The 26,136-nt window shown below is 36.5% G+C and overlaps 3 protein-coding genes and 1 long non-coding RNA gene across 6 annotated transcripts; 2 read left to right on the top strand and 2 right to left on the bottom strand.

The window, feature by feature from the left end:
- Positions 1 to 29: 29 nt before the first annotated feature.
- LOC121257366 (transcription termination factor MTERF2, chloroplastic) lies at positions 30 to 6,222 on the bottom strand. The gene is made up of 7 exons (XM_041158351.1): positions 5,469 to 6,222; positions 4,642 to 4,779; positions 4,287 to 4,529; positions 3,833 to 3,946; positions 1,928 to 2,110; positions 807 to 1,024; positions 30 to 576 (listed from the first exon to the last, which is right to left on the bottom strand). The coding sequence occupies exons 1-7, from the start codon at positions 6,054 to 6,056 to the stop codon at positions 231 to 233; spliced, it is 1,830 nt and encodes a 609-aa protein (XP_041014285.1). The 5' UTR covers positions 6,057 to 6,222; the 3' UTR covers positions 30 to 230.
- LOC121257380 lies at positions 2,506 to 3,542 on the bottom strand. The gene is made up of 2 exons (XR_005939208.1): positions 3,102 to 3,542; positions 2,506 to 2,589 (listed from the first exon to the last, which is right to left on the bottom strand). It is a non-coding gene; the product is annotated as an uncharacterized LOC121257380 (long non-coding RNA).
- Positions 6,223 to 11,095: 4,873 nt separating the features above from the next.
- LOC121257354 lies at positions 11,096 to 12,780 on the top strand. Of its 2 annotated transcripts, none has more exons than XM_041158328.1 (4): positions 11,096 to 11,256; positions 11,399 to 11,626; positions 11,740 to 11,890; positions 11,971 to 12,780. In XM_041158328.1, exons 1-4 carry the CDS (start codon positions 11,203 to 11,205, stop codon positions 12,483 to 12,485), a joined length of 948 nt encoding a protein of 315 aa, XP_041014262.1. In that variant the 5' UTR covers positions 11,096 to 11,202; the 3' UTR covers positions 12,486 to 12,780. The 2 variants fall into 2 exon arrangements, with proteins under 2 accessions (XP_041014262.1, XP_041014272.1); XM_041158338.1 differs by having other exon boundaries at positions 11,117 to 11,256; positions 11,371 to 11,626.
- A 685-nt stretch (positions 12,781 to 13,465) lies between these two features.
- Positions 13,466 to 25,837, top strand: LOC121257340 (serine/threonine-protein kinase TIO). Of its 2 annotated transcripts, none has more exons than XM_041158311.1 (23): positions 13,466 to 13,620; positions 13,860 to 13,958; positions 14,034 to 14,108; positions 14,808 to 14,900; positions 15,029 to 15,103; positions 15,375 to 15,467; positions 16,266 to 16,329; positions 16,459 to 16,543; positions 16,865 to 16,937; positions 17,023 to 17,091; positions 17,189 to 17,269; positions 17,419 to 17,524; positions 17,604 to 17,756; positions 18,921 to 19,059; positions 20,128 to 20,299; positions 20,613 to 20,711; positions 20,792 to 21,331; positions 21,552 to 22,709; positions 22,985 to 23,218; positions 24,197 to 24,340; positions 24,574 to 24,654; positions 24,843 to 25,031; positions 25,390 to 25,837. In XM_041158311.1, exons 2-23 carry the CDS (start codon positions 13,869 to 13,871, stop codon positions 25,633 to 25,635), a joined length of 4,059 nt encoding a protein of 1,352 aa, XP_041014245.1. In that variant the 5' UTR covers positions 13,466 to 13,620; positions 13,860 to 13,868; the 3' UTR covers positions 25,636 to 25,837. The 2 variants fall into 2 exon arrangements, with proteins under 2 accessions (XP_041014245.1, XP_041014251.1); XM_041158317.1 differs by having other exon boundaries at positions 13,500 to 13,620; positions 13,850 to 13,958.
- The last annotated feature ends 299 nt before the right edge of the window (positions 25,838 to 26,136 follow it).

Genomic DNA, 26,136 nt, shown 5'->3' with positions numbered 1-26,136 from the left:
TTGGTGAAAACAAGCATAACAATGAAGAATGATCGGCTCAACATACCTTTGTTTAGCATTAATATTATCTCAAAATAGAGTTCAACAATCCTATATTCTAAAGTATGTATGACCCTAAAACTCCCCACTTTGAATCGCCTCACTTTACAAAATCACCAATATGATGCAAGCACTTCATCACTTTTCACTGATGGAGTATTCTATTTACAGAAGAATATGCTACAAGCACCTTACTTTTTATTGATGAGCAGGGGAAGGGGGACATGCATGCTATCGGCCGCCAAATACTCGACTGCAAATTCTTCATCATTTTTTCCCAGCATATCCTTCAAGCTACACTCAACATTCCTTCCTCTTAGCACCCAGAATCTAGGTTTTATCTTCTTCTCCAACGAGTAGCTAAAATACCTCGGATAGTCCACCACGTCGGTTATCGGCCTCTCCATTGTATTCACAAGGAATTCCACCTTTGGTCTCAAAACCTCCTCAATGCTGTATCCAAGTAGAGGAGAGAATCTACGTACCATAAATGCAATATCTTTTCCTGTCAGCCCCAATGTCATCAAATATGTCATCCTGCACATTGCCCCACCCACACTAACAAGAATTATGCCGTGATCTGGGAAACTTTTGCATCAAATCGTGAAGTCACCTGATGTGCCTCAAATCCCAGATTAATACATTGTAATCAATAAAATATGGCCTAGAGGCTGTTGAAGCAAGTCGTCAAGTAATTCATCTTCAGATATATAGAGAAGTGTGACTTAATGGAACCATGGCTACTGTATTCACGTATAAAAGCATACCTAGGAAGTAAAGTTCTGTCAACATCAGATACAAGAAGCTCTGGATATTTTTTTATAACACGGGGTAGATGAGCTCTAAGGACACCAATGCCAGTAAGGAATTCAATTTTCCTCTTGAGAGTTTTCTCGATGCTGGTAGCAAAAATTTCAGGACAGCGACCAATTATCCTTCCAATAGCTTCATTGTCAAGTCCAAGATGTTCCAGATATGAAATGACCTGTACATAACAATTTCGAAAAATAAAACTCTTATTGATAAAAATGCACTTTTAAGTGGATCAATTGTATTTAGATAAAATTTCATTCTTGTTCTGGTGCTTACTAAATATAGAGAATTATCATTGCTTAGACTGTCATTGTCCTAAGTATTCTACTTCTGTAGACATTACATATCAGTGGCAATGCAGCACCAAAGTCAACTATCTCAGACAAAGACTAAGGCTCTGTTTGGATGTTGAGCTGAGTTGAGATAAATTAAGTTCTTTACGAATATGTATTTTGATGTTAAGATGAGTTTAGATGTATTTATGGGAAGTTAAAAAAGGTTGTGGGTCCCGCGTGTAAAGAGATGTTGAGTTGAAAAAGGTTGTGAGTCCCACATGTAAAGAGGTTTTGAGTTGATATGAGTTTAGTGATTTGAGAGTTGGGTGTTTGGATGTTTGACTCGGCTTAAAATTAGACTGGACATCTCAGTTCAGTCCAAGTTCCAAACGGGGCCTAAATAGCCAACAACAAAAAGGCAACATCTATGAAGATCACCAGAGACTGTTTTATCCTCGTACAAAAACTACTTTATCCTTTGTTCTGCTTCATTTCCCATGTGTAGGTTCTATTCTGATATACTTGTTCTTCAATGAAATTTTGTTCCTCTCTTATACAATCAGAACTCATTTATTACAAAAGATGAACTCAGGAAAGACCTAATGACTTGTGAAGCAGAACATGGAAGTAAAAACCACAATGATATTAAATATCTAACGAAGAAACAGAAACATAGAACGGCTTTCTTGCTTTCTTGATAAATAACATAGCATTTAAATGGAAAATTATGATGTACCACCAATCAGTCAGTTAAATGAATAATATAAATGCATAGCTATGCCATAAATCGTAATACCCACCTGGAGAAGTTCTCTAGGTTTCCGTAGCAGTAGCTGGGGACTTTTAGCAATAACCAGACCGAGCTTTTTGTTTCGAACACCTAATTCATCAAACTGTTCTACCATCAACTTTAGCTTGCTAGTTGAACAACCCAGTAGATGAGGCCAGCTTTTGATTGCACGGTGAACACTCACTGTTGGAACCTGTCACAGAGCATAATAACTCATCAACATTTCCAATAAAAGTCAGTATTTCAGTCAAATGAATAAAGTATCCCTGCCTCCCCTTCCCACCCACACAAAGGAGGAAAAGAAATATACAGATAGGACATATACAACCCGTGTCTACACACCAGCACAAGAAATAACCTGTCAGCAAGGTACCAATGTAGGTAATCTAAGACTCAAGCCTAAATCTCAATGAAGAAGGGATGTGGTGGAAATAACTAGCAGCATTGTGGTGAGGTAAGATATTGGAAGGTCCCAGCAAAACCACTCTCTACAGGAAAATAGAATTACAGCCTGTGGATATACTGCTAATCCAAAGATTAAAAAAAAAAAAACCTGCTATGACAGTTTATTTTGTTTTGTTTTTTCAAATTGGCACCAGGTGTCTAGGAACAGCGTCCCGACTAATTCTAGGGGTGCACAGGCCCTCGGCAAAGAGTTTCCAGCAAGTGCACCTAGGGCTGTACAAAAACTGACCACACCGGCCATCACTGACATGAACCAGCCGCCGGAGTCCAGAACAGGCCGAAACCAGGAGAGATGTCGGCAGAAAAATATGAAAACCGATGTCGACTGGTTCAGTCAGGGTTTGAACCTGGTTCAAACTACTGAACCGGCCAATTATATATATATATATATATATATTTGTCGTTTTAGTTATGACGTTTATAAAAAAATAAATAATAAAAAAAATGAAACCTCCCCTCCCTCTTCTTCTTCTTCCCTTTTCAGAATCTCTCTCCTCTCTCACATGCAGCCCCGCAGCGCCACAGCCCTCCGCTCCCCTCCTCCTTCACAGTGCCACCAATGGGAAACCGAAGAACCAACCGGAATCACGCCAACACCAAGGCTATTGGTTTGCTCCCCCCTAATCGGCTGGTTCTAAACATCTGAAAAAGACATCGGTGCGGGGTCGGTTTTGGACCAAAACCGCACCGACAACGTCAGTTTTCACCCCTAAGTGCACTTCAGGTAATTCAAGGGGAAAATCTCCAAGTCCAATAGCCTCCTAGAGATTGTTTGCACCCAAAAGGATTTGAACCTTAGACCTGGGGAGAGCATACTCCCAAACCCAAGACCTTTACCACTAAAGCCAACCCCTAGGGGTTATGATAGTTTATGTTGTTATCTTATTCTGAGCCTCTGTTTTATTCTCGTCTACATTAGGAAAGGGCGATTGACCAATAGTTGCAGACATCAGCTTTACATTACAATGATATCCTTGTGTTGCTCAAAAGGAAGGAAAAAAAAAAAGAAAAAAGAAAAAAGATATCCTTTTGTGGAATAAGATCAAGACACTCATAGGTTGACACCATAAGCAACAAAAAGGGTAACCTAGCAATGCAAGTCGCCCCATATTACATCCCTCTTTACAATATATATACAAGCAATGCTCCCCATGCTAATAAATATAATGTATACTATTTGCCGAGAAAAAGAAAATGAGGGAAAAACAAAAAGAATAACATAATGTAAGCAAACCTGCACTGGGCAACAAACATAAGTTGAGTCTAGCAATGCAAGTCGCCCCACATTGCATGCCTCTTTACAATAGATATACAAGCAATGCTTCCCATGCTAATAAATATAATGTCTATTGTTTGCCTAGGAAAAGAAAATGAGGGGAAAACAAAAAGAACGACATAGTGTAAGCAAAACTGCACTGGGCAACAAACATAACTTGATAAAACATTGTACCTTCTCCAAATTAAAGAACGAAAGAACCACTTTGTAGTTATCCTGAATGCTAGTGGACAGAATCCATGGATATTTTACTAACACTTTGCCAACATCTTTATCCATTGCAGCCACCTACAATATAATTCATAAACATAGGAAGACATGGTAATAACATAACAGGAAAAAATACCAAGCAAGCAAAAACATATAAAGTCATTCCGACTAGAAGAACATATAAAAACTTTGAAAATAGTTGAAGCTATATCAGCAATGAACAAAGGATCAATGATTTTCAAATGAGTTAGATTTAAAGAGAAAAAGTAAATCTCCAAACAAGGGAGAAGAGACCTAGAACCCACAAAGAATTTTATATTTCACGTATGTTAGTTTGGTTCTATCTTTTTTATCATCTCTCGTTTTGTTTTTATGCACCTACTAAATTAAATTAAAACATAAGTGAAATTCACAGTACCTCCTTGAAAGCCAGGACTCTTCGTTTAATAACTTCAATGTTACAGAAAATAATTGGTGGGAATAATAGAATAACATTTATCATGCGCTCTCTGGGTACTCCAATATTCTCAAGAAATTCCACCATGGGTTTCATATGTGATTCGACCGATAACAGAAGGAGCCGAGGAAATGATTCGATTAGATATTGAAAAGAGGCATTGTTGGAACCCAGCGTCTCTAAACCTCCACGCCTTGCTTCAATCTACAGCATCAATGGAAAATTTCTCTCATAATACTATTACCTACAAAGTCACATGTGCACATAAAGGGATCGGCATGCTACGATTGCTAAAAAAGCAGGAGACATACTGAACCTTCTCAAAAAAGGATAAGGTTTGTTGCACTTCTTCGTCAATTGTAATTGATAAGAACATCATCATACGACGAGCATTTTTTCCAATGAGCCCCCCATCGTTACTGCCACAGAATAACATTTCCTTCATACACTTAACCTATAAGGGAAATGCAAAATAAGCAACATTGTAGCGAACAGACTAAACCAATAATTTCATTTAAGAAAATTTAAGCTAGGCTAAAGATGGATAGTAACAATTGGGGAAGAAAAATAGGGAATAACGCTATAGAGATTTGCAACTGCTTTGTAGGTGACCATAGAATACTTATCGACACCACTGGATATCAGCTACCTAAGTCTAAACAGGTTCCTCATTAAATCCTATTGAGCAACAGACTAAATTCTAAAACTGGTTCAAGGCCCTTCAAGTTTAAGCCTGGAAACAAGGTATCAGGCCGCAAAAATTCGGCTAACTCTCTAGAATGTTTCTCGGGCTAATTTCAGGATTTGTACTAGAGCAGTCTTAGCTATATCGACGAAGTTAGCTCGCTGTTTGAGTTCTATCCAAGTGCCCACGACACAACATTGTCATTATCGCTCCCCGTGGCTTCCTATTCCAAGTTTTTCAATAAAAGCTGTCCGGGCTTCCATTTTTAACTGAAAAACTTCTTTACTCGCCAGGCCACTGCTCTCATGGTACCACAATCCCTTTTCTTTTACACACTGTCCTGTCTCAGAATCAAAAGGAGGCTCGCATCCAGTATCTAAGAAAATCAAAAGAATCCCACGGCTATTATAACACGATATACAAAAAAATAACCGTTTTGGACTTCTCTCGAGTCTCACCCTATGAATGAGACAAGGAAGCGTCTCCGCCGACAGATACCGCGCAACATTCATGGCCGAAGAAAGACTCAACCCCACGCTCTCCAAGAAGGCAACCTTGCCATTATCACCTTTCTCCTTGGCCATATAAAAAACCTTCTTCTTGAACCCGACATCTCCAGCAACAGACTCTTTACCTTCACTTTTCCACGAATCCCACAGCGAGAGCTCGTCCAATTCCTTAACCCCATCGACCAACATCGCCAAATACCGCGGCGAGTTCGAAGAAATTAAATCCGAATCCGCTGCGGATACCCCGGACTGTTGAAGAAATTCAGAGATGGCCTCTTGGGCTTCTTGGGTCTCTTGGGTTTCTGATGATTGGTTTTTGGGCAGAGACGCAGGCGCGGACGCAGGGTTAGATTGGTCGCCTGATGGCGATGAGAGAACGGGTTTGGGTTGAAGAAGACGGACGGACTTGAATGGGATATTGGGGGAAGGAAGAGGGTTTTGGGGGAGGAGAGATGGGTTGAAGAGATGGGTATGTGGGGATGGAGAGAGTGGGAGAGAGGGATTTGAGGGAAAGGGAAGGAATTTGGAGGAGAACATGGTAGATAGTCAGTCAGACAAAGCAGTTCTTCAGCTGAGTTCAAAAGTAAAAACTAAAACCCTAGTTCCTAAAACCCTCGGTGGAAGAGTCGGCTCTTCACTGTGGGACTGACTCGAATATAAACCCTGCGAGAAAGATATAGGACTCTAATGTCTGTGAAATGTGCAGTCCCCCACAAATAATTACATATCGTGGGTTTGAAAAAAAAACAGAGGTAATGAATGCCTTGGTATTTATAGTGATTCAATTTATTATTATTATTTATTTTATTTTAAATTTCAAATTTTTTAATCTTACCCTTGAAGAATTAAATTTTTTATTTATAAACACAAAATTTGATTTTTAGAATATGAAAATAATATTATTAAAATTTAGAAAGTAAAACACATATTAGATAGTTTTTAAACACAAATAATGATTCAGTCCGTAGCACAAACCAGTACTATACAACTATTTGTTGTGAAATGATATGCAAAACACACACTAACGATGACAAATGAAATAAAAGTAAACACGATCAGGCACACAATACACAATATACGTGGTTCAGCAAATTGTTTACGTCCACAAAGCTACGAAAATCTTATTAACAGATGAGATTACAATCACTCGATCTCAACTCACACTCTCTAGGACTTTTTATGCTCTCTCACACAATATGCACTCACTTAGATAATTGTTTTCTCTCAAAATATACTAAAATTCATACAAAACAAGTCAAATATGACATGTATATAACAAACGGTGTTGAAAACCCTAATATGGCAAATTCTGCATTTTTTGCTCGAGCGGCGTATCAAGCGTGCATCGAGCGAACAACATTGGCTTGAGTGGGGTGTCGAGCGGGGCTCAAGCGAACACTAAGATTTGTGTCTCGCTCGAGCTCACTGTCGTGTGGGACTCGAGTGAACTCACGGGTTGAGCTTCGCTCGAACCCACTGTCAAGCGCACATCGAGCAAACACTCTGTTTCTCGATTTTCAGTTTAAAAACCAGTCTCTACATACACTCCAACACTATTTTCACCTCCAAATAAACCGTGTTGCATCTCCCTTTTAATGATAGGCTTACTATCCTCTTACCATCCTTTTACCATTCCATAGTGTATTTAATTTTTTATTTAATTTTATTTTAAGTATTTTTTTAACATCCTTAATCATTAAGAAAAAATTAAAAAAAATACAATTTCACTAATAGTCACTTCCTTAACCACTAAGTAAAAATAATTAAAAAAAATTAAAAATAGTAGTAAAAGGGTGGTAGGAGGGTAGTAAGCCTATCATTATCCATCTCTTAAAGCCTTACATCCATTTGGATGTTAAGCTAAGTTGAGATAAATTGAGTTATTTATGAATAGTACTGAGTTAAAATGGTGGAGTGAGTTTTGTATGGCTCACCTAAGATAAATTTAAATGTGTTTAGATATTAAGATGAGTTTAAATATATTTATGAAAAGTTAAAAAAAAATTGTGAATTCCTCATGTAAAAAGGTGTTGAGTTCGAAAAGGTTATAAATCTCACGTGTAAAAAGATTTTAAGTTAAGATGAGTTTAATAATTTAAAATTTGAATGTTTAGATGTTAGATTCAATTTAAAATTAGGCTCAATCAATCCAAATTCCAAACAAACGCTTAAAATTTGATCTATTGCGTTCAAAGCATTCATGCCCTTTAGAGCACTGGCAATGGCCTAGCTAAATGCCAATACAAGTCTATAATTTGGCTATATGTGAGAAAAAACACCTACATTAAACTAGCTAAAAGTTCAAAGTTTAAGACTTGAGCTACAGTAAATCTAGACTCATATCCAAACATAGTAAGTTACTGTTCACCATTGAAACCTATATTTTATTATTTCATCAATTTCCCCTGTTTTTCTCTTTTTCTTCATCCAATTTCCCTCGTTTTTCCTTTCTTCATCTTGAAACGTGCGAATAAACCCTTTTCTTTGTCTTGAGTCCTTCGTCTTCTTCAACCGCAAGCACCCAAGAGACCTCCGTTTTCTTCCCCCTTTTTCCTCCACCAGATTTCCTTCGTTTTTGTGGGTGTTAGTTTATGGGTATCAACCTCGCGCACCTTCTTCAACAGGCTTCGACTCATGGATAATATGCAGTTCTTCATCTATTTATTTGGTTTCACCTGATCTATGCATGTATGCGTTTCATGGTTTCACCAAATCTTGAACACAGTGGTTCTCTAAACGTGGTTGTCGGCACTCTATTTCCTCGCTTCATCGTCCCGTTGAAGTTGTTGCCGCCACACTCTTCATCTCTCGGTGTCATAAGTACTATGTTCCACTTCCCTCTCCCTCTCTCTTTTCATCACCCAGTCCGAATGTCTCATCCAGAAAATCAGGTATTACCCCAACCCTCCAAGAAATCATCTATTACAGATGCATACCCACCGATTGTTTCTTGAATCGTATGAGCGAGTTTCTTTGATGTTTCTCGATTGCTTTGGTTGACTAAAATTTTTGCATTATTTTGGAGATATATAATTGTTTTGGGCTGTGTATGTTTCATCTTAATTTGTGAATTGAAGTTTTTGTTATAAGAAATGTTAAAATTCCAAGCGATTCTATAGGATAGTATGATTTCGTTTGGGTTCAATGATCATTCGTCTCCATTTGAGGCTTTCAAATGTCAGCTTTTTTTAATATATTTATTTATTTATATTTATCTAATTAGTTTATTTTTCACTTCGGATTATGAGAATATAGTCGAGAAATTATGCTGGGCCCAAAGAAAAGTTTAGTATGAGATTTTTTTGTTTTGAGCTAATTGTTTCATTTTTTACCAACGAATTTGTTTTGAAAGAAATTTGTGATTTTTATTTGATATTATGAAAGTTTGAATATGTCAAAAATTGCTAAATAAACCAATGAAGGGAGTAAGTATGAAAGTTTGAATCTTATTTTTCATGTTGTTTTCTTTATCAATTTATGGAATAACCAGCTGATCTTTGCCAACTAGATTTAGTAAGTGCAGTTGGAATTTTGGATGGAGGTGCCTAATTCAATTTATGTATTTTCTTTTTCTTTCCTGTCATTATTATTTCTGTCCCAGCAATCAAAGTGAGTGTTTTCCTTTGTGTAAAAATTTCAAATTTGTTTCTGAAAGTAATAATTGAGAAAACCTTTAAACTATAAGTTACTTGCAAAATAAGTTTCTGTTTATCACAATCAAGGCTTGATGTTGAAATCTTGTGGGATACTGTAGTTTTAGGGTGCTGCTAAGGGGGTTTTGAGTTTGAGATTTCTAATGTTGAAGAATTAAGAGACTTGAAGATTTTACTGTCCAGGCAGGAAAATGTTGGAAGGTGGTGCAAGATTCATTAGAATGATAGGCCTGAACAAGAATGACAACAATGGCGATGATCTATCGCAAGGATTTTAGTATTTTACCATAAAATTGATAAGGGATCCAACATGTCCATTGACAGTTTTGGAAGCCTGCAAACAAGCAACGGTGGATTCTCTGTTGCATTGTTGTTTCCACACAGTTAGCCAAGTTGTTGTGGGTGCTATCTTGGGATCCATCTTCTGTATTTTGTGGTTATGGTCTTGGGATGCTTTTGTTCTACAAGCATTTGATTCCAGTTTATGGATTCGAATAGTTGTTGTTCTGGGAACTATTGAGTTTTGCTTAGGATTTATTTTACATATAGTTCGTAATTGGTTTCGGGATAAGGAATAATTCTTTAATTAAAATGAAGTTATTAATTAATATATGAAGTATATTTGTAAAATATTAAAAAAAAAAGTTGCCAAATATTATTAAAATAATATAATATAATATTATTATTTTAACTTTAAAATGATTAGTTTAATGTGAATTCACTTAGCTAAAAGTTGATGCTATAATAAAAAATTAAAATTCTAACTAAAGTTTAGACTTGACAATTTGCCAATGCTGTCAGTGAAACTAGAACAGCCATCGATCTTCAAGTCGAGATGAGTAGCGTCAACAACACAGCATTGCTTCCCTATGCATCCAGTACTAACACTTACAACACCGTTCAATTTCCCTAACTCCTACCCAATCTCTTTGATCCATGCAGTTACCACCGTTCCTCTCATGTCAACTTACATGCTAGCCATATCGATACATAGACTAGTAGATCTCAAGCATGGAGTCATTATTTGAAAGTTTTTATGCCCGTATTATCTATATGATATAATTTAATTTGTAATATTTAAATTTTAAATCAAATTATATCATATATAGTATAAAAATTTTCAAATAAAATTATTTGCAGTAAAATCACACAATCACAACAAATACAAACTGGTCTCGTTTGTTTTCACAATAATTCTCATATCGTTTAATTATTATAATTTTTTTAAATTTTTATATAAAATAAAATAAATAATTCAATTTTTTTAAATTTTCATACAAAATAAAATAAATAATTCAATTTTTTCAAATTTTAAAATAAAAATAATATTAAAAAAATATATTATAATAATATTTTATTAACTTTTAATTTTAATTTTTATTTAATTTATCTTATCTTATCTCATTTTATATTATTTTATTTATATTATTTCATTTATAAAAACAAACGAGGCAACCTCACAACATTACACTCTAACCTCACAACATTATACTTGCGATTATTTCTTCATCCCAAAACAATTCATTTTTGGGTCTACAACTAGAACCTTCATTTACGATGGCTCTTCTCAGAAACATTGGGCCTTTGAGATCACTTTTACGGGCCTTGATAGCCTATTTCCATATATTTTTATTTCTTTTTATATAATCATTTAAACAATTTATTATTATATTATTAAGATTGTCTTGAATAGAAAAATATGGAACCCACAGTGTTAAAAAAATAAAAAATAAAACCTTAATCAACCGAAATAGCTTAATTGGTTGTAGGCCTTAAAGTAACCCACGTGTCGTGATTTCCACGTGTACGTGTCGCCACGTGAGATCTGCATATCGGCAAGACGTGGCAACAGCATTACAAACGTGTCCGGTGGGGAAGTTACTGGTCCTGTAAATGTTATTGTATTTACTTTTGCAGTGAAAACCAAGCTGAAACAATCGCAAAAGTTGATACGGAAAGGTCACCGTTCGTCTTCCAGGCAAACCAAACACCCACCCACATTCTGATCATCAAAGATTCGCAAACAAACAATGGGACAAGGTCAAGAGGTCAAGACCAGGAGTGAACCCCAAGTTGAGATTCAGGTGATCTTCCTCAATATTATTTCCTTTTCTTTTTTATGGTATATGATAAGAATAATCAAGCACGAAGTCAGAGTATCATTCCAGCTCTGGCTAATGGCGAATTAATTGCAATAGCAAAGCTTTGGCTTTTGGGAAATTGTAGGAAAGGGGGGAGATATTTTTCTTCTACAGGCCAAAAGTTGACAAGGAAGAAGCTCACAGCGTAGACGACGTGCAACGTCTGTACATAGTGTTGCGGCCAGAGTCCGGCGAGAGGCCTGTGGAAGAGAAGCAAGACGAAGATTCAGGGAAGGAAGGTGCCAAGAAGGGATCCAAATCCGGCGGCAGTGGCCCTGGCCCTGGCACGAGTGAAAGTGGACATGGTAGTCAGGTGACCGAGCCTGCAGTTCTTATAATTTTCACTCGATTCATGTATGTTTATTTCTGTTATATATCTTAGCCAGGGTGACTCACTGGTTGGTTTATTTATTTTGTCGATTATAGGAAGTGAACATTGAGAAGCAAACTTTGTTTCGATTCATCGTCATGGGCAAGAAAAGCCTTCCGGATCCGCACCAGAAAAGCCGACCTTACTGGGGTTTTGTGGAGATGGTTACTACAAACATGGATGACGTGAAGAATGCTCTTAAAGAAGGTAATATAGGATATAGCCTTATAATTGGCATGCCTTTCATTCGTTGCGGTTTTTATATTTACAGCAATTTTGCATTGCAGAGGAATATGATACTTCGACCAGAGGTCACCGCCAAAAACCTCCTGCAAGAGCGGCCGGGGAAGGAATCTATCGCATTTTGAGGCACAAGTCAGGCAAGAAAACCCACACCCATTTAGTCTATAAGCTTGAACTCCCACCCCAGGACGAGAAGAATGAGCCCCAGGAGTCCCTTAACATCGAACGTGAAGGCTCATTTCTGATACAGATAAAGAACCCAGATCAGCACGGCGCTTCCCAATTCAGAGGGCTACCGAACAAACGCAAGGCCGTGTTTCCCGCTCACCTGCAAGCGCGGTTTGGCCAACTTCGGTACTGCCCTGCTGATCCGCCCGACTTCTTGAACTACGAAGGATGCGAGTTCTTGCTCATATCGGCTTCGGATGACATAGAAGAGGAGTTGGGTTTGGAGCTGAAGACAGAAGGGGAATGTTGTGATGCATCTTGTTCTGATTTGGTCAAGACTTTTGGAGACACTGCTTCCATTCGTCCCCTTCTGAAAGGCATCTGGGATTGAATCGAATTATCTCCCTTAGGTGCTGTTTTTGCTGCTGTGCATGCTAGGAATAGTCGGGTTTTCTAAACTTGCTTGTACCATATAGACAGTTTGTATATATTTGTGTCACGTGGGGTTTTTTTTTTTTTTTTTTGTATGTGTAAATTTGTAATGATCATGTATGTGTGAATTCCTATAGAAAATACAATGTAAAACAACAGCTGTGTTTTGTTTGTTCTTTGAGCAGTGCTACAATAACTGCAAAGAGTTGGGGTGTGTTTGATGGTTGAAATCAACTCAATTCATTTTAAATTAATTATTGATGAAATTAACCATTTTTTCAATTTTTTATAAAAAGGTTTAAATTCATCCTATCTCATTTCATACGCTTAAACACTTATTTAACCTTAGACACATTTTAATAGAATTTACAAAATATTATTATTTACAAATAAACTAAGATTAGTATCTAAACACTGTGTTTAGTAAATGATTCACGTATTAAAATATTTTTCTTTGTTCTTTTCATTATTTTTATAATTTTGTTATTAATATTGAATAATTCACTAATTGTATGCTTGTGACAAACATTAGGTACACCTCTTCAGATGACAGTCGTACTAACTAAAGGTTGTCTATAATAGAATTACACAAATACCAAATAATGTGAACATGATACCAAGTAGAAATTGTAGAATTTATTTTATTTTATTTATTTCAAATACATATAATTAAATTAAAAAAATATACATTTTGTGTTGAATCAACCTCTACTTTTGCCAAGATTCTTTAGATTAATTGGTAATATTTTGATTTTTCACTTAAGAGAACCAATGATGGAATACCCTCCCTTATATTAAAAAAAAAAAAAATCCTCTACTTTTAACGGTGAGATCATTACTTTAGCGAACAAGCAAACGGTCAAAGACTCAAATATCGTTGCCAGTCTGTGCACTAAAACGCAGGCTAAAATCCCACCGTTTTGCTGGCTTGCAGCTTGAAATAAAAGTGGGCGGGCGGGACCTTCACTTTTTAAATCTCTCTCTCTCTCTCTCTCTCTCTGCATATTTTCTAAGATCCAATAGTCCGTCCATCCTTTTTCCCTCTCCCCTATCAACGGCTTCCAATTTCGAAAACCTAAGCAGTCTCGGAACAGGTATTCACTCCCTTTTTAGTTCATCAGCAATGTTTTATTCGATGCCATTTATATATTTAAAGCAAGATGGTTACCTAGTTCTTTTATTCGAATTCTCCCTGAATATTATTGGACTATATTTTTTCCTCTTTTTCTTTTTTTTTTTTTATTTAAGAAAAATCTGAAGAAAACTAGTTTCTTGCCTTTGATTCTGGTTAAATGGTTGTCGATCATATCTGTTACTGCTAAGCAATTGTTAGATTTGGAAGATGGGCATCGAGAACTACCATGTAATCGAGCTTGTTGGGGAAGGTTCGTTTGGGAAGGTCTACAAGGGGAGGCGCAAGTACACAGGACAGGTATTTCCTTCGTATCAATAGCATGCTCATTACTATCGCATAAATCTTCTTACTGATTATTGCTACTGGTATCAGACCGTCGCGATGAAGTTCATTATGAAGCATGGGAAAAGTGAGAAGGATATTCACAATTTAAGACAAGAAATTGAGGTAATGGAGTCGTTTATTTTGAAATTTTTTGTTATCTTTTTGTACACTTATTCGTTTCAGTGGGGAATGCGGTGGTCTAGCTTCCCCGCAATTAAAGACGTGATAGTCTAGCATTATTTAAAAAAAACACATTCGAATTTAGGATTATTTATAATTTTCATTTTTTTTGAAAAGAGAATACATTCATTGACTAAACAATGAATACATCTCTGCCTGAACAACAGATCGAATACATACTGGAGATCGTTTCCATGTGCAAACTTAGACAAGATAGATTAAGAGCAAATTTTGCTAAATAGTGAGGTTCTGAATTGGCCTCCCTTCTCGTGTAAGCAACTTTGGAATCAGAAAACTTCTGTCTTAGTCTTTTTTGCATCCTCAATCAACTGCTCATACCTACTGAGATTAATATTTGGATCATTTAACCATTAACCACTTGTAATGAGTCACCTTCCACTGAACCCAGAGCCTCTGCTGCCACTGGTTCTAAGCAAAATGGTAATGGTTTTTCCAAGGTTGCTTGAACATTCCCCTTAAAGTCACGTACAATAACACCCACACCAATCCTGTTATTCCTAGAATCAATTGCCACATCTCAATTAGCCTTATAGTAGTTTAATTTGATATCCCTTCATTTTACTTTGGTTTTTTAACTGTTTTTCAACTGATTAGATGTTTGATCTCTCATGGCCTTGACAGATTTTAAGAAAGTTGAAGCATGAAAATATCATTGAAATGCTCGACTCATTTGAAAGCGCACAAGAGTTTTGTGTTGTCACGGAATTTGCTCAAGTAATTATTTCCTTATTAATCTCTAAAAACACGTAAATTTATTCTGTATGTTAATGCAACTATTATGTAGTACACACTTGTCATGGAAGTCGTTCAGTTTCATGAATTGTTGATGACTTTTCTTGCAGGGTGAACTGTTTGAGATTCTGGAGGATGATAAGTGCCTTCCAGAAGAACAAGTTCAAGCAATTGCAAAGCAATTGGTACAGATTGACCTCCATCTTTATTTTTTGATAAGTTAAGCTTTATTGACAAGCACAAAGGATTTTATCAAAGTACACAGGATTATACAGGATATTACACCTAATAAGAAAAAGAGAAAAAGTAGTAGAACAACCAAGAAGACAAGAAGTGACCCCCATTTTTATTGCATCTGACTTTATTGATAGTTTTCTTTTCCAGTATTATAATTTACCATTATGTTCAATATGAGTATCTCCATTCTTTTAGAACTTTCTCCTGCTGAACTTACAGGTGAGGGCACTTCACTACTTGCATTCAAACCGTATTATCCATCGGGACATGAAGCCACAAAATATTCTCATTGGTGCTGGGTCCGTGGTTAAGGTGGACTGATATCAGTGCATGCTTAAATTCACGTATTCATTAAACTTATTAACTGAATGCTTAGAAGGTTTAGAATCTGTTTGAAATGTTCTCATACTGTCTATATTCTGAATCTACAGGACATTACCAGTTTAGAAGGAATATGTTACCATTTGGCCTGCATGTAATTAGTTTTGGGCTCTCCATTAACAAATCAGTTGTGGACACTGTTCTTTTTTTCCCCGATCCCATTACATTGGTTTTATTTGGCTTTTGCATGATACATCATTAGTGTTATCTGAACTGTATTTCTTGTAATATCTTTGTGTATTCAAAACCCACATGTTTTGTGTATAACATACAACAAAAAAATGGACTGATTAGCTGAGCGCTCTTTCCTTTTTTGTTGTCCATGCATCGGGTTGGCTATTTCTATATCTATTTTGTGGATTATTATTTCATTGGTTTTATCTCTTAAAAGTCCATTTCACTTGGATAGTTCTGATGGTTTGATCTCTGGATTTTAAGAGCTCACAACATTTCTTACCATACTATAATTGAGTTATGTAATATAATACACTCATGTTACCAGTATCCATTGTGCTAATGTGGCACTGCCCATTTACCCTCAAGGGTTGATGGGCTATGCCACATTTATATGGTAGGATGGAAGTAGGATGAAAGTGTGGTATGCAGTATTCTCCTACTCTAATAATCACTAGTTTATATTTCAGATGGTGTCCTACTCTATATAAACTAAACATTTCTTATATCCCTTGTAATTGTTCATAACTGATAATATCCTGTTATTTATCTCAGCTTTGTGATTTTGGTTTTGCACGTGCAATGTCCACAAATACTGTTGTTTTACGATCCATAAAAGGTTTGTCCAATCTTTGTACCTGCTGATCGCCTTTTTATTTTGTTAACTGTTGCTGAACTTCCTTGGGATGCCCTGGAGGAATTAGGCTACTCTCTTCTAGTCAGTGCGACTTTTATCTATATTTTTCAGGCACTCCACTGTACATGGCTCCGGAATTGGTACGGGAACAACCATACAACCACTCGGCTGATTTATGGTCGCTTGGAGTTATATTGTATGTAAAATTTCCCTGCCTATACTTCATGTTTTTTTGTTGTACTAGTTAGATTTGACAGCAACTGCAAGTGCCTTGAATTCTTTTTCATTCAAACTGTAACATAGTTGAAGAGATTTTTTAAGTTCAACTTATAAAAAAAAAAGAGATTTTTTGCTTTGCATTCTATTCTCCTTTAGTTTTTTTTTTTAAAAAAAAAAAATTGTATACTTTTGACTGGTGCAGTTATTTTGGAATTTGATTTGTATCCATACTTTCTCTGCCTTTCTTTTTCTTTGATGTTCACCTTGAATTGAAAGCTCTTTGTCATGTACACAACAGGTATGAGTTATTTGTTGGCCAACCTCCATTTTACACAAATTCTGTATATGCACTTATCCGGCACATTGTTAAGGTACAATTGCTCAATCATCATATGAGCTTTGTTAGTTTAAACTTGTTATACAAGGTATACGCTAATGTTAAATGTTACATTCCAGGATCCGGTTAAATATCCTGACAACATGAGTCTAAATTTCAAAAGCTTTTTGAAGGGTTTGCTTAATAAGGTTGGTTTATGGTTGAAGTCCACGCATCCTTTTCACGACTAATTGTAACTTTAATTTACATGGCATCTAAGATGGCTTTCCAAATTATGAAAACCAGGTACCACAAAATCGACTAACTTGGCCCGCTCTCCTTGAACATCCATTTGTTAAAGAAACTTCAGACGAAGAGGATGCTAGGGTAATTATATATTAAATTACATTTCCTTAATCTGGAAAAGACAATTTTGGTTCCTTTTATTTGGTACATTGCAGCATTTTTAAAATTTTATCTTAAGTTCTTGGTGATTCATTTCTAGAATTTTTTATTCTCTATTATTATTTTCCCAGGAAATGCGTGCAGCAACTGCTGCAGCCAGGGGATGTGATGCAGCATGGAGGGGTGAAGCTCACAATGTTCAAACATCACCGAGTTTAAATGTTTCCACTCCAGGGAGTAAGGCCTCCACTTTATTTATGATTCTTAAAAATTTTGTTTTTTGTATACCTTAGCATTGATTATTACAACATCATAGGTAAAAACAACTCTGCTGCTGCTTTTGAGAGCGATAATGGTCCAAATCTTCAGAGTGATGCTCAATTAAGCAGTCCAAACACGGAAACATGCAATCCTTCACCGCATGAGGAGTTCTCAGGGTTTCCAAGTCCTAATGATGTTAAACAGTCAGGTAAACAAAACTATGCATTCAACTGTTTTATGAATGATTCTAGGACAGAAATTCAGTATGATGTTTGAAGGATCAGGACATGATTCTCTGCAATATTTGTCCTTCCAATTTGCTCCGTAACTTGTGTTTTAAATTTGCTAGCTGATGGACAATTTCAAATTCTTTGATATGAGGCCCTTTTGGTAATATGGTCTTATTACGAAACTTTAATAAGAAACTTGAAAATTAGCTTCTTATATTGTAGTCAACACTTCCATATGCTCATAATTTCTTTAGCAGCCAACTATTACATGCTAAGTGGTAATTTATTTAGGGTTGGATTTTTTAACAGTTAATTATTGAAAGTACCGAATATATGATCGGTATCTGTACCCTTCTGTGCTTTTCTTGCTCCTAGGTTTCTTATTGTTTTCCAATCTAGGCTGCATATATAAATACTACAGGACTATGCTTTTCTTCTTACCACACAATATATGTCTTCATTTTTTTTATCAGTACAATATATGTGTCTTCTTTTACTTTACAACTTTCTTTAGGTAAATTAATTGGAAATACATTATTTTACCTATGAGTATTGAGGGATTTTTTAGAAATTCACCATAACATTGTAAACAGAGAAGTTCTCTTTCGTATATGGTGTAGTGGTTTTCTAGGTACCGTTGATATTGTGTTTTCTCATCTTTTGCTGCTTTTGTTATCTTTTGAGTCATATTGAGTTGTGTACTTCTACGAAGAGAAGGGTTCCTTAAAAGGGCCAATTGGTTGTTATCACTTGGTCAGCTCTGTAGGTTGGCTTTCTTGCCCTCCCTTGTAGGCTGGCATTTACATGATATACATGTATTAGAAGTTTAGTGCTTGAAATTGAAGTTATCCAAATGAACTCATTTTTATGTTTGACTAGACTTCCATTTTTCTCTATGATTTATGAAACTAACTAAAACATCCCCCAGTCACTTTCCTATGTTTCGTGAAACTGACATACACATATATTCATGTTTATGCATGCGGTTGAAGTGAAACTAAAGGATGTCGATTGAAGCCCACTTTTCCATCTAGCTTTTGTTCTATTTTGATATATTCATTATACGAGTATTCCCAATGATTCTTTCCTACCTTGTAAAAGTTGTTAATATGGTCAACGTGTTTATTATCAACCTTCTTTAGGCTGCCAGACATTGGACAGATTGGAAAACAACTCCCGCACAGTCAAGGGTGCACAGATAATTGGTCAAGATAATGAAGCATTGGCACATGTTTTGCTACCTCTTAAAAGATGGTCTGGAGGATCTAAAAATTCTTGCAGGTAAAACTGGATTACTTGCATCCATGGCATTTGCTTAGTTCTGAATATCTAACCCTGATTTGTTGGTACCAATATTGAGATTACAAAGTCCATAGTTGAGTGCTGTTCAATCTCCATGCTGAACTTCAATGTGAGACGCTTTCCATTCTGAAAATATAGACATAAGTGATCAGAGGAGCATCCTTAGACATCAAATATGTTATTCTTACCTGTTCTGCATTGCTTCCTAAGGGACTGCATTTTGTTCTGGCATATAATTTGATATGAGCTTGTATAGTTGCAAATAGTAAAGAACTAGCCAGAATAACGAAAAAAAGAAGTATCAAATGGAGGAGTATTAATGGTTATGGTGATTTGATGAGATGGAAGAATATTCCCATATTCATGGATGCTATGAAATAATCAACTACCTCTGACTAATTTCTCACTTCCTCACATCCTTGTATCATTTCGAATATTTTAAATACTCTGTGCGGGATTGAATTACTTATTAAAAAAAACTACGAGGTATTGAAGTGCCCTTTCATTATCAGTAATAACAGAGAGATGGGTAACAACAAGATTGTGGAGCATTTGATCTGAATAGTCCAACACTAGTGAGCATTAAATAACTTAATAAACGACAGCACATAGGAGGATTTGTGCATTTAATGCTATAAGATAAAAGAGCGGTATAACCTCACGTACAATGCGTATAAAACTTGCCTTAAAGCTACTTGCTGGCATTTGGATCAGGTATTGCCATAACATAGATGCAAAAAGTGGTCTGCTTAGTTGTTTTGAAAAGGATGTTTTGGTGACCTTAAAAGGAAGGAGCATGATGACCTGGGAGTATGAAACTAGCATCTGGACCCAACTAGGTTTTCGGCCTCTTTCAAGATGCAATGTCATTATGTTCCTACATCTACCAAAGACTGAAAAATCTACACATGTTGGGATTTATCTCTTTGCTATGATGCTGCTCCATCAGATAACCATCAAGATTTTTAAGTTTAGTTGGTTATATAGTCTTTTGTATTCCTGTATTAGATGCCTGTGAGTAATTGATAGCTTGTCAAACACATGCAGGGATCAAGATGCTATTAGTTCCAATCAGTCGCTCAGAGTTCTTTCAAACCTAGTTGCAGCTGGTGCTATCCATTCTAATGGGCTATCTGATGATATAATTCGTGAACTTCTTGTTTTCACTGGCATTGCTGTTAGCTTGAAATCCTCTGAATATAATGACTTAATGGCAAAGGTATGTCTCTAGCAGGTTCATTTAGAAACTTCTGGCTTTTGATATCTAATATCATGATATTTCATACCTCATATGTCCATGATGTTTAGAGTCATGTTTTCTATGAAGAGAATTTGCTGCTGTTAGTCGGATCTTGGTTAGAATTAAACCCCAAATATTTAGGCTTATCTATCCTGGTCGTTTCACCTATAAAGATATGTTCATAAAAATAACAGTTGTTTGTTTAAAGCCAAACTTTGTGAAAAATCCAGGGAGGATACTTGCTTCTGTAATTACTACCAGCTGATGCAACTGTGGTTTCTTATTTCTGTAGAGTTTCTCGATCATCAAAATGCTACTAGATAACTATGGGACTGGCATTGCAAGTTCATATTTCAGGCACTGGGTTGCATTATCTGAGATTTTTTCACAGGTCTAATTCTTTCTATCGTGATGTTCTCTTCCAACCGTTATGCACTTACTTCCAGATTTCTCATCTTGTTAGTTATGTAGGTAGCTGGCTGCAGTGAAGATTCATGTGGAAGAGTTCTCTATGAATCTAGTGCTTGCATCACTGTCATGTTATTAAGAGTTGCTCAGGGACTCAAGGCATCTCATTCAACTTCAGTTCCTGAGGTGGTTTCTGCTCTTGACGAAACGCTGAAAAGAATATTGGATCATGCTAAAACGTCTGGCTTGGTGGATCATTTGTGTCTCTGCTTATTGAATTCAGGCTCAAGTCTCATTTCGGGTTCTTCAAATATGTTGCGTGCTGCTTGCGAAGCATGTAGGGCTATTTGGTCACTTATAGATGCACTGGAAACCCTTGCAACGAAAGAGAAACCCCTTTTATTTCCACTACATGCTTTGCGAAGTCATTCTTTAGTTCGACTTGACACTAGGGAGCATGATGGAAGCCCTTTGCTTGGCACAGAATCCGCAAAAATTGTTGATGTAGTGACAAGAGCATTTGTTACATCAAAAGCAGTGCAGGTTGCTATTTACTATTGCCTTCATCAACGTCTCGAGGCTTCATTGTCTGCTGGCATTCAGGTGTTTATTTATTGTCCTCAATATTTTCTATTTCTTCTGCATGCGTTATATTCACATGAAAAACAGCCAGTTCTGTGGCCTTTAATTATTTCAAATAACCGAAGACAGCAGTTAATTAAGAGTTTCCCTACTGATGCCGAATTATTTTCATATGCATCATGCTTGTATAATGGTAGATCACATTTCATATAAAATAATGTAATACCTTTTGCTGTTTCAGCTCTTGGCAAGGTGCTGCCTGTATAGTGGACTTGTTCCAGGTGTTCTATGTGGACTTCCCACTTCCCTACCTGCAACTAGTGTTGTAAGTGGTGGAGGGGATGGCACTATTGTCTCGGAGATATTCTCTATATTGTCTTTCTGCATTTCATCTTTAAATAAAGATCTGCAAACAGGTGAAACAATCAACTTGAAGTGTAAATTAACCAATCCTGCTGCCCTGGTTCTTCATTCATGCCTCATCCTGGCAACTGTTGCGCAATGTTTGAAGTCAACTGGAAGGAATTCTGCACTATTTATGCTTACAACCTCTCCAAAGAAGCAGCTTTCTCGATTTTCAGTGCTTGCACATCATTTTTCTTCTGAGGATAGAGTGAACACTTCCTTTAAACCTCATAGTGCATCAGCTATGCTGGCTCTTGCATCCATTCTATCCCTTGAAGCTGGAGCGTCTGTTGAATCTTCAGTCTCTGAAATAGCTGTGCCTTTGATTCCTCGAACTACCACACTTTGTGATCATCTCAAGATTTCATCTGCTAATGAAACTGAAGTCGATTCCAGTCACCCAAATGGTGCTCTCTCTTATTGGCATGGCCTTAGAGATGGGTGTGTTGGTTTGTTGGAGTCTCGACTCAAGTGGGGTGGACCGTTAGCCGTCCAGCAGTTGTGTGCAAGTGGTATCCCTTTGCTTCTTGTTGATTTGTTAGCCAACAACCATTCCAATGCTACTCAAGGAATTGACAGCATAAAAGATCGAGTTGGGTTATCCCCTATTGGGGTTGTATGGATAGTTTCATCAATATGTCACTGCATTTCAGGCGGAGCTTTAACTTTTCGTCAGATCTTGGTTAGAAGTGAACACATCAAGCTTATCTCTGACTTAATATCTGATGTGCATCTCAAGCTTGTAAAGTGCTGGGGTGGGCCTGGCGGAGGGAAGGATGGACTCAGAGATATTATAAATGCAGTAGTAGATCTATTGGCATTTCCTTTTGTTGCTGTACAGAATGGTCCTGGCTTGCCATCTGCCACTGCTTCTGTAAACAGTGGGTTCCTTCTCAACATGGGTTCACCAGGAGGGAAAATATGCATGGAAGACAAGGACATGGTGAAAGCAATTGAGGAAGACTTAGCAAAGTACATTAAAATCCTTCTGGAGGTTCGATACATTTTTCACTTGTGGGTTTTTATATTTTTGTCATTGAGATAAATTTTGGAACATGAGATTTAAGTTATCTTGTGGGGTGAACTAAAACTATGTTCCAGCATTGGATAAGATACATTTACGTCATGTTTATGAAAAATGTATAACTTTTCAAATGATGATCTAACACCTATACCTTGTTTTAGGAGGAAATATGTCTGATGTAGGTTCTAATGATGTAATTTGTGTTTCAAGTATGTTTCTCATTCAACTGCTTCTGACATTTTCAGGTTGGAGTACCTATTCTTATTCTTCGGTGCTTGGAACATGTGGAGTCTAAAGATTTGGGAAAGCCCGTTGCCTTTCTCGCAAAAATGATTGGCCATCGACCTCTAGCAGTTCAACTTGTGGGTAATGGCTTGTTGGATCCAAATAGGATGAGAATGCTGCTTGATAGGTCATGCCCGAGAGAAGTAACGCTCGATGTTTTGATGATAATTTCTGATCTAGCTCGCATGGATAAGGTTGGTTTTGTCTCTTTTAAATGGTCCTTGTTGCATATGATTGACTTATCTTTTCTAATTTGCATCTTAACTTTGTTCCTGATTGGTGGATGCCACAATGATGTGCCATAGAGGGAAATTTGAATTGTCTTATGCGGCGTGAATACTTCTAGAAGAGAGCTGTATCTAAATCTGATACGTAATTGTAAAAAATCTGATAATAGTCCCAACTTTTTTTTAACTAAAGGAAAATGAAATATAGGGAATGATCGTGACTGTTGTTTTAATTAGAAAACTAATTCTCTCTTTAACCATGGAACATATAATGATATAATTAAAAAGTGAAAGTATAATTGGAAAGTTATTTTATCTATTAATGTATCCGTATGGCATCCTTGGCATATCAGCATTCTTTGCATCATCTTATTTTTATCACATTATCCTTTATTTTTCACCTCCCAAATTATTTCCTCTTTGTTATTTACTAGTTTGGCATGCACTATGTGCTTGCTCCTTTCCACATATTAACATCCTCCCACTCATAGTTTCTCCATAAATGCAAGTTATTAACAGTCTGATGGATATTTGTATGCAGAGAAGAGGTGGTGATGAGTTGGGAAGTCTTAGGAACATTGAAGCTACCTCATTATCATTAACATCATAAATTAATACTTTCTCGGAGCTAGTTGGGATAAAAGTGGAGGGGAACGCCAAATTAAGCTTTTGCTTTTTGTATACTAGGAATATGGATCCAAATTCTCTTAAAAATTAGTGGAGAAAGTTGACCCTGGAAATTTCTTATTTTAACTGTTTTGACTTTTTTTTTTTTTCCCTTTTTGTGTCTCCATATTAATCTTAAGAAGGATTAATGCCTATATTCATGCATTTAAAAACAAAATTTAATACATATTCAAGAAAACAATCCAAAATGATTAACTTACCTTCTTGCCTCTGGTTGCTTAGCCTGGTTAAATTAGTTTTATATTTTGTGATGTCTAGGGATTCTATGAATTCATCAACCGGGCTTCTGTGTTGGAGTCATTGAAGGATTTTCTTACACATGAAGATCCCAATGTACGTGCAAAGGCGTGCAGTGCTCTAGGCAACATGTGTCGGCATAGTTCCTACTTCTATAATTCACTAGTGAGTGGTGAATCATATATTGCTTCTCAATATGCTAAACCTTATGAAATATCTGTTCTTAAATTTTGAAAACCTTGAATGCAAAATTAATTCCTGTTCTGGATTGCCGGAACTACTTGTAACAGTTTTTAATTTTTTTATTGGATCGTTCATTTCCACACAAAGACACTAGGAAGTATCAAATGAACGTTATATTAATTTGTGTTTTCTTACCAGCTTAAGTTATTATACAGGCAAGGCACCAAATTATTCGTCTCCTCATTGATCGGTGTGATGATCCAGACAAACGGACTCGAAAATTTGCATGCTTCGCTGTAAGTTCTGATTCAAATCACTGACATTTCTTTACTCAAAAAATTGTTGCAGTTGAAGGTAACCATATCTTCATCATTATCTTATGAAGATGCTTCTGGCGTAATCCATTCATTTTATTTCTATGAAAGAAATCATGAAGGTAAGGCCTTATAGATATATGGCTACTGATCTCGTGCCTCTCTTACAGATTGGAAATGCTGCCTACCATAATGATACGCTTTATGAAGAACTTAAGAGATCCATTCCTCAGCTGGCAAACTTGCTGCTTGCAGCAGAGGAAGACAAGACAAAAGCAAATGCTGCAGGTGCACTAAGCAATCTTGTACGCAACTCCAACAGGCTTTGTGAGGATGTTATCTCTAAAGGAGCCATGCAGGTTTGTGGACATGCTGCATTCCCTCCTAAATGTTACCTTATGCGTGCAAGTTTCAAGCTTTAGTTGGAATTTGAATCAGTTGTGTCCCATCAAAATTTTCAAGTGTGAGGATCATCAAATGGTCTTCATAAATTATTTCTAATCCCTAAGCTGACTTTCTAAATTCTTACATGGTCTGAATAATTAATTGATCCGCAGACCTTGATTTATGTCTCTTTTTGCTTATCAATTTTTACTGCTTGCATCAGGACATAAATGACTCAAAGCATTTTCCAGTTTGTTACTATTGTAAAAACACATTCAATTTTGCCGTACTTCGAAAATATGGATTATAATGTGAGTTGGTTTTCTTTTACAGGCCTTATTAAAGTTAGTAGCCGACTGTTCTGTAGTAGCCCTGAACCCAAGTAGAAAAGATGCCGTTAACGAGTCACCATTAAAAATAGCTCTTTTTTCATTGGCCAAGATGTGTTCACACCATCCATGCAGGCAGTTCCTGTGTTCATCAGAGTTGTTTCCAGTGATTGGGAAGCTTCGACAATCCCCAGAATCAACAATTGCCCAGTATGCTTCTGTCATTATCAGCAAAGTCTCTGATGCTTGAGGCCCCAAGCGAGAGCTTTGAATGTAAGTATGCAATCACAGCGATTGCCAGTAATACTATTGTGGAGCGGATTTTGAAGAAAATTGTAAAGAAGCTAGCATGCCATAAACTGCTCTATAGTAGATACTGCAAAGTAATTTTTGTATGTATTACCTGTGTACGGATCAATTATTCAATCTGAAAGCCATCTGGTTACAGTTTTCTTTCTTTGTTTTGGCAGGAGAAAATGGACTTAAAAGACTTCTGTGAATCCTAATGTTAAAAAAAAAAAAAAAAAAAAAAAAAAAAAAAAAAAAAAAAAAACCGAGTTCAACCCTGAATCCGGGTCTGACCGCGGCTAACCCGGATTTCCGGGCAGGAACTCGGATTACCCATCAATACATAATAATAAAGAGTTGTCTGTAAAAAATGCTTCTTTGATTATCATGTGGAAAAAAGCTATCTTTTCATTCTCCCACGAGCAGTGATTTGAAGGGGCGAGAATAGAGAAAAATATATAAA

The sequence above is a fragment of the Juglans microcarpa x Juglans regia genome, chromosome 1D, assembly GCF_004785595.1.
Source record: "Juglans microcarpa x Juglans regia isolate MS1-56 chromosome 1D, Jm3101_v1.0, whole genome shotgun sequence".
NCBI lineage: Eukaryota > Viridiplantae > Streptophyta > Magnoliopsida > Fagales > Juglandaceae > Juglans > Juglans microcarpa x Juglans regia.
Note: the sequence above shows the minus strand (reverse complement) of the source record. Positions and strands in the feature narration are given on the sequence as shown.